General features: G+C 37.7%; 1 protein-coding gene across 1 annotated transcript; it reads left to right on the top strand.

Moving 5' to 3' along the window:
* The first annotated feature begins 416 nt into the window (after nt 1–416).
* LOC145050511 (uncharacterized) lies at nt 417–2,186 on the top strand. The gene is made up of 3 exons (XM_078998749.1): nt 417–925; nt 1,505–1,642; nt 1,951–2,186. The coding sequence occupies exons 1-3, from the start codon at nt 560–562 to the stop codon at nt 2,050–2,052; spliced, it is 606 nt and encodes a 201-aa protein (XP_078854875.1). The 5' UTR covers nt 417–559; the 3' UTR covers nt 2,053–2,186.
* The last annotated feature ends 10,548 nt before the right edge of the window (nt 2,187–12,734 follow it).

The following is a 12,734-nucleotide window of genomic DNA, read 5'->3' as shown; positions in this document are numbered from 1 at the left end:
AATATATTCATCGACAAAATATGATACACAAGTTTCCTATATTTGTTTAAAATACAGCAAATCGTTTCATATATTTTTTTTAATTTGATAAAAAACTAAAAAAACCACAATTTGTCAAATGAATTTAAATTTAATTAAAAAAAATTTAAAAATACCATATGACATATTGAATGAAATACCGATATTTGACATAACATTCGTTTATTAGGTTGGATTTACAACTGATAGAGTTGCCTTATAATCTTCAAAGACCTATTTTTTTGGATTATGCCAAATTAAATTAAATAGTTGGATCATTTTGCGTTTTTAACTTATATTACAATTTACAATCGCTTTTTAATTAATTAAATCGAAAAATAATAAATAATAATTTTTTTTAATATAGTAAATAGTCCCACTGTCGACGGCCTTGATATACGGCACATCACATAATAGTGTATACCCGCATGTACCTAATCCTTACCAATCTCAGAACCGAGATAAAAGAACCATTGTCGGAGGTTTCTTCTCCGATCCGATCGACACGGAGTCGACACCGATCCGAATCAGCTATTAATAGATGGAGGGAGTTGGGGCACGGCTTGGCCGATCCTCGACTCGGTACGGACCGACCACCGTGTTTACAGGGCCGGTAAGGAAGTGGAAGAAGAAGTGGGTCAACGTCACGCCTCCCAACGCCCCCGCCGCCACCGCATCGGGTAATAGCCAACATCATCATCACCAAACTAGCATCAGTAGTAACGGAAATTCTTCATCTAACAGTAGTAACGACAACGGCGCTCATATTTTGCTATATAAGTGGACTCCTATTAAGCAAAGTCAAAACCCCGCCGCCGATAACGATAGCAATGTTGATGCCAAAGACGACGGTGCCGCCGAAGACGTTGATGAAGAACCGCCTCGCCGTAAAATCAAGTATATTCCGGTATCAATCCAACACTTCTATTGAAATTCTGCTGATTGTTGTAGTGTGATTTGATTGTTAGGTTGCATACGCGAATTTACAAGAACGAGATCTGTTAAATTACAGAATGTTAAATGGTTTAGATTGAAGAACATACGATACTATAAACCTCCACAAACTGCTAGTCGGAAAAAATGTATATAAAGATGATCAAATATCAGATTTTCCTCCTTTTTTTTTTTTCCAGCAACACCATCATTTCTCCCTCTTTTTTTCATGGATTCCATTAATTAACTCAGCAAGATGTTGTATATATCTGATATAGACAGCAGCATTAGGCATTTGTAAATATTCCATATTAATAGCATCATTTGTACACAAATTCCATATTACAAACTTACTACATGTTCTGATAGAAAGCTTTTGAAGTGCATATTTGATCTCAGGGGAAAACTGGGAGTAAAACCTAAGGCCTTGTTTCCTTTTTATTTCTATGTAATGATGAAAAATATTTGGGTTATGTCCTCATTAAATATATCAAGCTAAGGGCTTTTTTGTAATATTGCATGATGATTTCTAGTCAATGGCTTATTATATCAGATAGCATTGCTTGAAGAACAAAAGAAAGAGTCACCAGAGGAGCATATTGATGAATCTGTTGAGACTGATCCAATTTTGAAGGATGATGATGTCAATGAAAAACCAGACATTAATGATATGCCAACTGAAGAAAATCAGGTAACATTTTTTTGTCCAATTTGTTTGAAGTTATTAGATAATTAATAAGTGTTTTGATGAAATAAATAGCAACATACTTTCATTGATAATTTAATAAATCTACTACATTACATTATAACAATTTCATCCATGTAAAAATATTATTAGGGGATAATTAATAAATAGCAACATACCCAGTTATAGCATTGTAGTTTCATTTTTTATTAGGTATAGAAATCAATGAAAGTATGTTGCTATTTATTTCATCAAAATATTTAAAATTTATTCTTTTGACCTAATATTTTATAAAAATTACGTTTGATTTACAGGAGACTGAAGCAACAAATATAGAAAGGCAAGATCTGAATGAAAGCACGTTGGATTTGAATGCGGGTGATGGGGATGAAGATTTAGAAGAAACAAAAGATTGATTAAACGTGTTTTTTTTAATCGATTTTTCTTTTTAGTTGGGAAAAAGGATGAGAGAAATGGTGGCATAGAATCAAATATGTGATACTGAAAAACTTTTGACTGAGTTAATGAATTGTTTGGAGACCAAATGAAAGATTCAAAAAAAAAAAAAAAAAAAAAAAAAAAAATCTAGGGTTCGATCTTTAAGGCCCTTTTAACATGTTTGTATTTTTTTTTTCATTGTGTTTCTTTAAGCCCTATGTCAGTTTGACACATAAGTACATAACATGGCATGAGAGTAACAGATTGTACTTCTTTATTGATATTGATGTCAATGAGATAAAAAAATATAATTTTTTTTTCCATCAAAAAATATGGAACAATGTGAGATGTGGAATTGTTTTTGAATTTGTATAAAATACGTATATGTCTTTGTATCCGATGTCATCTAGAATAGCCTTTCAAAGCTTGTGAACACTTGTCATGTCTTGGAGTAACAAATGCAACTTACAAAAGCTGTTTATATATTTTTAAAACTGATATGATATTATAAAGTTTTATAAACAATAGTTATAAACCTTAAACCAAAAGATATACTGCATGAAGTGTTTATTGTTGATGATTTTAGTGTCACTATATATTTTAAGTAACTGGAACTAACATGTGAACTAATGAACTTCATAATATGTACTTTAATATATGTACGGAGTTCTGTTATTCAGAAATAGACAAATATTTATATTTTGAGTATGTACTTATTAATTTATCTTTATCTTTATACTAGCTAAATAATGTTACAATACTCTTTTTGTCTTATCCAAATAATTTTATTGAACACATGGTATTATCCTACAATAATATTGTTTGTTTTCTTTAATCAAACAAAATAATCAGACTACAATCTCTATGTCTTAGCAAAATAATTTTACTGCAATACTATACTATATGTTTGAGCAAAATGATATTATTGTGTTTTTTTACCGATCCAAATAATCTAGATCGACAAAAAGTATTATCTTACTTCTATTTTCTCGACAACCAATGCTACATGTTTTTTTAGATCAAACAGAACCGGATACATAAGATTATGATTAATCACTTAATTTTTAGTTTTTTGAACATCGGTCACCTAATTTGATTGAAGTTTTAAAATATCATTTAACTTGATAGTTTTGTTTGTGATGGTTATTATGACATTAACCTAAAAAAAGTTAATAATCAAATGAGTACAAATCTAAATGTTAAGTTACCAAATATGACCTTAACTTTAAAAAAAAATTATTGACAAAGAGGTATAACCGATCATAGTGATTATTTCGGACAAAACTATCAAGTTTTTAAACACAAACTATTCACATTATTTTCAAGTTTCCATCAAACCCAATTTATTACATAGAAATGTAATGAACTCTTATTTTTTATGTTTGGCTGGTATAATGGTACAATATGTCATTTTCAATTTTACAATTTTGGCCATGACTTGAATTTCTGTTGAACTTTTTTTTTTGGTACAAATTTTTCATTTTGTTTTTTTGCAAACTAAATGGTATTCTAAACATTTTAATTTTAAAGGATTTTATTAAAAATTTATAGAAATTTTATAACTTGTTTACAACTTTAAAAAATGTATTATAGTTTTATAACTTTTTCTTTTATAAAACTTTTGTCTAATTCTTTTTTTTAGTTTTTACCAGCCTTTTCAAAATTGTATTAAAAATTTTAATTTTTTTTATATTTTCTCATGGAATAGAATTGGAAATTCCATCCTTAAACTTATAGCATATGATTCATATAAATCACTTTCACACATTCAAGGGAATTGCTCATTTACATACTTTATACTTAAAAGAAATCACTTCGATGTCAATGACACACTCATTTTCCCATCCTATATGTGATGCACAAGTAAGGATGTTTTGAAATGATCTTTTCCAATCAAAGCTTTCAAACAATTCACATGTCCCAAAATATAGTTTTTATGCAATGTACAAACATGACATATGGCCGCATAGCAATCAAGGCAACATAACATAAGTTATAATATCAAAACATTTTCATACATGTAAAATGGACATGTACTTACACATGTTTGTTACAAAATGACCAAAATGCCCTTTATAGAGTTCTGCAACACCCCGTTTTTCACTTTACAGTAAAATTTAATATAAACGTTTGTTTATAAAATTCTAAGTATAAATATATTACTTTTTAGCCAAACTAATCATCACAAAAGTCGTAGTAGATGTCAATAAGAAATCGTAAATATAAAGAACACCTAAATCTGACTTCATATAAGGAAGTTATATTTTTTCGAAGTTCCACGTCGACACAATACATCAGTATGCAACACATAAATCTAAATGAAAATCGGTTGATTGTTAGCCAAAACAATCTAAACGAAAGTTGATATGTATGAAAATACTTAAAGTATAACTTATATTTATGTTCGTATTTGTTATTATGAACTTATAAATAATATTTATCAGTAATACAAGTCGTTATATTGATCGATCTACTAACGGGAGTGATATCTAGGTTATATCTTGTAACACCGTAAATTTTCAAACAATTTTTTTCCATTTTGAAAACACCTAAAGACTTATATATTATATTAAATAAAACAAAAAGTGTCTCAAATGTCAAACATAAATCCACAAATAAAAGTCAATCCCAGAATCTTCAACACAGTCTCGAACAGGTGTGTACAATCATGTCGGCGCCTTCCCATGATCCTGAGAGGTACCTGAAACACATAACACATAACACGGTAAGCACGAAGCTTAGTGAGTTCATTAAAATACCACACATATCACATTATCCTCTCATGGCTATACTCAGATAAGACCCTCCGGTCAATGTGTCTCAGTTGGGACCCTCTGGTCCCACAACTCGGGTGGACCCTCTGGTCCTAACTCAACAAGCTCGGAATAATACACAATATAATTCACATATCATAAAGTAGAATATGACAGTACTCAATATAAACACATAGGATCAACATATACACAGAATAATATAACAACATAAGTCACAAAGACAGTATGCACAGTAACACATCTCGCAATATACATAAACAAGACCCTCCGGTCAATAATGTACTAAGACCCTTCGGTAAACAATGCACTAAGACCCTCCAGTCAATAACACCAATACGACCCTCTGGTCAATAACACGAATAAGACCCTCCGGTCACACATAAATTACCACATAAGTAAGTATAATGAGAAGACTCACCTCGGATGGCGGACAGATCCTATAAATGATGTTGCTGATGTACTCCGGTCTCTAACACACGCATTTCTGGTGGCTCGCGACCTATACGACGACACACAACAATTTTCGTCGGATCCTCGGTGTTTCTCCGGCATCCCGTAATGCCTCCGGCAGCAGGTGTCGCAATAGTGACGTTTGGTGGTATCGTAGCAACGGTGTCGGAGTGGCGACAACGGGCCCTCAAGACTGATCAGAACAACGAATGAAAAGGGGTGGTGGCGGCTAGATTCACACATGGCGGCTGGACATCACTTAGGTTTAGGGTTAGACAGTGCAACGGATGATGCTTGCTTAATCCCGTGTTCATACAAACTCCATGCGAGTTTGACACTTCCAACCCCTCCTTTTTCATAATCTCTTGAAAACAGATCCATAAGTTACATTTCAGCCCCCATCACTTCCAAGTCCTTTCAATTTAGGTCCTAATAATTAACAAGCATCCCTCCACTTCTAAATCCTTTTCAAATTAAATCCATAATTTACTAAACAACTCTCAGTTCTCAAAATCCTTTCATAATAGGTCCAATACTTACCATTTAGCCCTTGAGCCTCTCAAATCTCTTCAAATTAAGTCTCAATAATTTACCAACTTATAAAATTGTATCAATTGGCTCCCCAACACCAACACCCCGCTAAATATTATTCACATTAGCCCTTATTTATTTATTTAATATACGGGATGTTACAACTCCCCCACTTAAATTAGATTTCATCCCCGGAATCTTTCCTCACCTTCCCTTACACGCCTGACAACTTGAACGACATGGCCACAAGCTCGAGCATAACCCCAACCGTTCAATCCAACCGATCTATCTCAACCAACCACATCTACATGCAACCACTAAGTTCGCTTTATTCCAAGCTATATTACAGCTAATTTGTAGTCACACATCAATTCCGACCTCTGTTGTCTAACACTCACTAACTCCGTGCGTGTTGCGGTCCTTCTCAAACAAAATGAACCGACTCTCCCAGGTCTAGAACATCAGATGCAAACCATAACCACTCAAATGAAATCCATCAGGAATCTAAAATCTCAACTCATATATCCTTTACACAAAAGGGCCAAACTCAAACTCAAGAATCTGGTTCTACAGCAAAATGGGAACCATTCATATCCATTTTGATACGCAACTCATGCCACGTGATCCGCGAATCTACGCGTACTTTACTTCTCTAATTCCTTCCAACTTGCGACAACCTCTCCCTAATACGAGATATAACGAATCCCGACCATCATGGAGACCCCAGTCTCACCCCGGCCCGGCCACTAGGTTCCCTATGACTTAGTCATCAAGGCTACCCAAGCCTAAGAACTCCTTCGTGTCACGCTATGACTAGTGAATACTATGTCTCCCCGCAGTTTACAACACTCTCTCTTATTAACTAATGAGTGCTAAGGTTCCCCACAGTCTTACGATAATATCTTACTGACTCGTGATTGCTACGGCTCCCCGTAGTATTACATCACTCACTCGCTCGCCATGAACTCGCCCCATGGTTTTCCCCGATAATCCCAAGTGGTTACTCCCACCTGGTGTCACACCCTCGAACGGCGGAAACATCTGAGGGCTATTGTGACTTAATTGAATATAATCACAATGATTATACATGAATCATAACATCATTCATCTGAAATATTACAACTGATATTGTTTACATTCGATACATTGTTTTAAACATTACAATTCCATAACATAAGCTCGATGTTGCGAAGTATGTAGCCGAGTGCGTGACATGTGCGAGAGTTAAGGCGCAACATCAGAAACCGTATGGGAGTTTAGAACCTTTACCTATACCCATGGGTAAATGGGAAGACATCACCATGGATTTTGTGACTAAACTGCCTAGGAAGAAAAGCGGACACGACATGATTTGGGTAGTCGTGGATCGTTTCACCAAGAGTGCGCACTTCATAGCTGCCAACGAGAAGTGGTCTATGGATAAGCTCGCAAATGCTTACATGAAGGAAATTGTAAGACTTCACGGTGTCCCTCTTACGATTGTATCAGATCGTGATAGTCGTTTCACGTCGAGGTTTTGGAGGAGTCTACAAGAGGAGTTGGGTATGAAATTATGTTTGAGTACGACTTACCATCCGCAAACTGATGGTCAGAGCGAAAGAACGATTCAGACACTGGAAGATATGCTGAGAGCATGTACCCTCGAATTCCAAGGGAATTGGGACGAGCACTTACCTCTGGTAGAATTCTCCTACAATAATAGTTTTCACTCGAGCATCAAGATGGCACCTTATCAAGCCTTGTATGGACAGAAGTGTCGTACGCCGTCTTGTTGGCTTGAAGCCGGAGAAAAGCAGTTTATGGGCCCCGAGATAGTCCATGAGACTGCTGAAAAGTTGAAGGTGATTAGGGAAAGAATGTTAGCAGCCCAGGATTGTCAGAAGAGCTATGCTGACAAGAAAAGACGACCGATAACCTTCGAAGTTGGGGATTCGGTTTTGCTAAAAGTCTCACCGTGGAAGGGACTTATACGATTTAGGAAACGACGAAAGTTGAGTCCAAGGTTTATTGGACCGTTTAAAGTTCTTCAGAAGATAGCGAACCAAGCTTACAAGTTGGAATTGCCTGAAGAACTCAATGGTATTCATAATACCTTCCATGTGTGTTATTTGAGGAAATTCACGGGAGATGTTCCTGACATAATTCCAATCTCAGAGTTAAGAATGGATGAGAATAAGAGGCTGATCGAAGAGCCCGAGGCAATTGTTGACCGTAAGACTAAGAAGTTACGACGCAAGATGGTCGACTTAGTGCTAGTCCGATGGAAACATTCAAATGGGCCGAATCTCACTTGGGAAACAGAGGATGACATGATGAGTCGCTATCCACATCTGTTTGCTGATGCATGATTCCAGGACGGAATCATCCTAAGGGGGAGAGAATTGTAACGCCTGGGTTTCAGGGCTAAGCATAATTGTAAATGTAATAGTCCAGGTCAACTATTGTAACTCTTTTTGAAGTAATAAATATGAAATATTTGAGTATTATGTGAATTATGTGTGTTTATGTGTTTATTATTTAATTATAAATGTATAATTAATAAAGAATAAAAATAAGCGTCAAAATTAAAGTGTGAGATAAGCCCGATATCTTTACATAAAGTTGTAGTGGTCGAAACAAGGATTCCTTACATATAAACAAGCCGAAATCCGAGTTATAACGAAGAAGTTATGGCCTGTCGAAGTTTTACGGCAAAACCGACACGACACCGGGAAGCGTAAATAGTGAATTTCTGATAGAGCGAGATTTAGCCTTAGCAATCTAAACGAAAGTTGTAGAGTATGTTAAACTAAGAGCGTCGATAAAAAGAACGTCCAAATCTGACTTCGTATGTGAAAGTTATGATTTTTCTAAGATTCGGCTTAGCAGTGCATGACCCGAAACTCGAATTTTAGTTCGAGCGGTTTTTGGCTTATGCGACCTAAATTAGAGTTTAAGATCTCATTAATAGGAACTCAACGGTAAAAATATGGACGAAAACGGAGTTCGTATGAAGGAGTTATGAATTCTTCGCGGTCATTTAACAGTCTAAACGCCTCCTACTGTTAAATTTGAGATTGGTCGAGAATTAGCCGACGAAGTCTAAATGAAAGTTGTAGATCTTGATTTTACCTACGCATGGATATAAAGAACGTCGAAAACGGAGCTCGTATGCGAGAGTTATGATTTTTCTAAGTTCGAAGGCTGATACGCGATAGGGGGTGACGTGGCACCACCAGAATTGGACACGTGGCACCACCAGAAGGCCACCACATGAACCAACTCGGCGAGTAGGTCCCCTTACTCGGCGAGTCCATCAGATATTTTCACTATAAATAGAGGTGCCGGGTCTAGCCTTCTCTTCACACCTTCCAAACTCACTTTCTCTCTCTAGCCACCCTAACCCCCCTAAAAGCCTAGGTAAACCCCCTAGCACCCGAAGGAAGCCCTGAGGCTCCCGGAGTCCTGAGAAAAGAGCCTTTCGGCTTGGGAACGTTGCTCCAGCAAAGCCCGGTTTTCGAGAAAACCCGCTGTAAGTGAGCTACGCCTAACCTATCTTTAGTTTATCTTATGTTTTTATATAGTAATGTTATTAGGACCTTATAATAAGTACTTGGGCTATTATTATGGGTTATATAAGTATCGTTTAACGCTTATATAATAGTAATAGTAGCTAGACAACTAATTAGTCGCGGTGAATGTTAGACTAAACCCTAGTGGCAATGATACTAGGTTTTGCCGAAGGAAAAGTGTGTTAAGAGTAACGAAGTGCTGTCCAAGCGCCGAGTCACCACCTACTCAGGTGAGTGCATAGTTACTTTCAGCTTACACATAGATATGAAGTATTTTATATAAATTACGTGCTATGTGTGCATATTATCTGAATACTTGCTATCTATGCTGGATGAACGTTTTTATACATGTTTTCAATGATTTAAACTATATATGTATTTTATATCTACGAAAATGTTGGGGTGAAACATGGGTAGATGTAATAGGTGATGTGTGATAAAATGATGAGAGGCCTCGATGTTGGTGTTGTTGATTCTGTCATCTAGCGGAGTATGGATGACGACCACGGACTCTTCTAGACAGTCCAGTGGAACACTAGCAGGCTCGCAACCTGTAGGTGTTTGTGAACGATGTGTTCACCGGTGTACTCCATCCCCCACATGGTTTCCTTTAGGACATTTATTGCCGAGGAATCCCCTTAGCAGTGGTGTCCATTCCGATGATGATACATTTATATGACATCCCAAGTCTTTTAATGAAATACATTTATATGGAAATGCTTTTGATAAATCTTTATCATATTTTGTTTTGGGACAAAGTCCGCAACACTTCTATTTAAAATGTTACTCTGATTTTCAAACAAAGCATAAACAAAATCGGTCTTTTCTGGCCGTGAAAATGGGGATGTCACAATTGGTATCAGAGCATTAGTTTAAGCGAACTAGGAATTTGTAGGATTTCTAGACTTAAACTTAGAATGCTAAGCGATGATTGTGAGGTGTGAGCACTAGCTTATTTTAGGAATTGTGCCTAAAATGCTTTTATGTGCTAAATGCTTTGTGCATGATATACTGTTATTTGTTCGGATCTATGGTCTGTTTCTGACCGGATCTGGAAACCTTATGTGTTTAGGATTCTAAACGTACGGCTACGATATTAGAACTAGCATGTAAACGTTTCGGAGTGATAAGGACGATTTAAACGTCTATCCTAAATAAAGATCTAAATTCACCTTATTCGGTGTATAGATCAAGATGGCAAGGACCCGTAGCGGAAACGTGAATGCAAATGGGAACAGAAACCAACCCCCAATGATTGAGCAAATACCGGTTGTGAAAGTCGCTGCTGAGCCAATAACAATGGCCGGAATGCAAGTGATGATCCAGGTGATGTTGGATCGTCGAATGGAGGAAACCAGACGTTTGCTCTAGCAAAATCGAGAGGAAGCGACTATCCAGATCGAACAGCCTGAGTTGAATGAAGGACAGACTGAGGAAGGAAACTACAGTGGGACTGTTGGTCAAGCCAACCCACCGATAGTTAGGCAAAACCACTAGGATGGAGGAAATGACGGATGTGGATGTAAATACAAGGATTTCATGGTATCCAAACCACCGAGTCTATCTGGAAGCCCGACGCCGGTGGAAGTCATGAACTGGATCTATGAGATGGAGATGATGTTTGAGAGTTGCGAGTGTAGCAACAGGCAGAAGACCGCTCTCACGGTTCCTCTATTGAAATCTGGAGTACTAAGCTGGTGGAAGCTATTAGCTGATTCAATGCCCAAAGGTGAAGCAAGCAAGATGTCGTGGGAGGATTTTCTGGTACAGTTGAAGATGCAATACTGCTCTAAACAGGATCTTCTGGAGATCAACAATGAGTTCCAAAATCTGAAGAAGGGAAGAATGAGCGTTACTGAATACGCTGCAAGCTTTACTGAGAAAATGAAGCTTGTTCCTCACCTCGTCCCAACTGAACTCTCCAAGGTTAACAAGTTTGCGCTTGGATTACCAGCGGACTTCGGTCCAATGGTCAAGCAAACTACCACTCTGAAAGCCGCCATCTGGGCTGCTAAGAATGTGGAGACCCAGATACGAGAGAAGGGTCTGGAGAGAGCGGAAGTGGGAGAGAAAAGGAAATTTGACGGATCCTCGAGTTCCGGTAAAAAGGGTAGATTCTCGAAGTCTGGTTCGAAAGGAGGAGGATAAGAAGCGAAGTGGTGTGATAAGTGCAAGAAAAAGCACTCTAGGAAGTGTGACGGAGGGGTCACTTGTTTCAAGTGTGGAAAGCCTGGGCACTATGCCAATGAATGCACGTTCACTAATAAGGTCTGTTATGAGTGCAACGAGGAGGGGCACATTTTGAAGGACTGCCCGAAGAAGAAGGAGGCAGGAAGACCCAACATACCACCAAAGCCGAAGGCGAGAGCCTTCCAGATGACGCTCGAGGCTGCGAAGGAGGCAACAGACGTTGCTTCAGGTACCTTTGTAAATGGTTTGCCTGCAAATATAATATTTGATTCCGGAGCCAACTACTCCTTTGTGTCGCATAAGTTTGGTGGGAAATTAGCATTGCCTGTAGAAAAACTTGATAATGCCCTGATTGTAGAAGTTGCTAGTGGCAAATTCGTACCTGTTAGTAATTGTATTAGGAACATCGTCATTGACCTAAACGAAAACGAATTCCACGAAGAGCTATTACCCATAGAGTTAAACGGTTTCGACATCGTTTTGGGTATGGATTGACTTAGCGCCAACGATGCTGAGATTCAACGTCGAAAGAAGATAGTAAGGGTGAACCCACCCGAAAAGGAATCATTTATGGTGTACGGGGACAAACGCAGAGTGAATTCTTGAATCATCTCCCTGATGAAAGCCAGGAAATGTTTGTCCAAAGGATGTGCATTGTACTTGGCATTCGTAATCGATGCTAAGAAGGAGATGAAAGAGGTGTAGAATATACCGGTTGTGTGTGATTATCCGGAAGTCTTTCCCGAAGATCTTCCCGGATTACCACCTGATAGGCAAGTGGAGTTTCGTATCGACTCGTTACCAGGAACAACACCGATAGCAAAAGTACCTTACCGATTAGCACCGACGGAGATGAAGGAGCTCATGATGCAACATCAGGAGCTGTTGGACAACGGTTTCATTCGACCTAGTTCATCACCCTGGGGAGCTCCGGTCTTATTCGTGAAGAAAAAGGACGGAAGTATGAGAATATGTATAGACTACCGAGAGCTGAATAAGGCAACGGTGAAGAACAAGTACCCACTGCCAAGGATTGATGACCTATTCGATCAGCTGCAAGGTTCGAGCTACTTCTCAAAGATCAATGTTAGGTCAGGATATCATCAGCTGAAGGTAAGAGAACAGGATATTGAGAAGGCTGCATTCAAAACGAGATATGGACAC

Source organism: Lactuca serriola, chromosome 1 (genome assembly GCF_051521515.1).
Source record: "Lactuca serriola cultivar US96UC23 chromosome 1, Lser_US96UC23_V15, whole genome shotgun sequence".
Classification (NCBI taxonomy): Eukaryota; Viridiplantae; Streptophyta; class Magnoliopsida; order Asterales; family Asteraceae; genus Lactuca; species Lactuca serriola.
The sequence above is the reverse complement of the archived record's forward strand: the minus strand, read 5'-3'. Positions and strand labels throughout refer to the sequence as shown.

What these genes read in the sequence shown, in the direction of transcription:
- LOC145050511 (XM_078998749.1), top strand. Translation starts at nt 560, where the DNA reads ATGGAGGGAGTTGGGGCACGGCTTGGCCGATCCTCGACTCGGTACGGA. An exon ending in GTAAAATCAAGTATATTCCG is followed by an intron (nt 926 to 1,504) that starts GTATCAATCCAA and finishes TTATTATATCAG; the next exon opens with ATAGCATTGCTTGAAGAACA. An exon ending in TGCCAACTGAAGAAAATCAG is followed by an intron (nt 1,643 to 1,950) that starts GTAACATTTTTT and finishes TTTGATTTACAG; the next exon opens with GAGACTGAAGCAACAAATAT.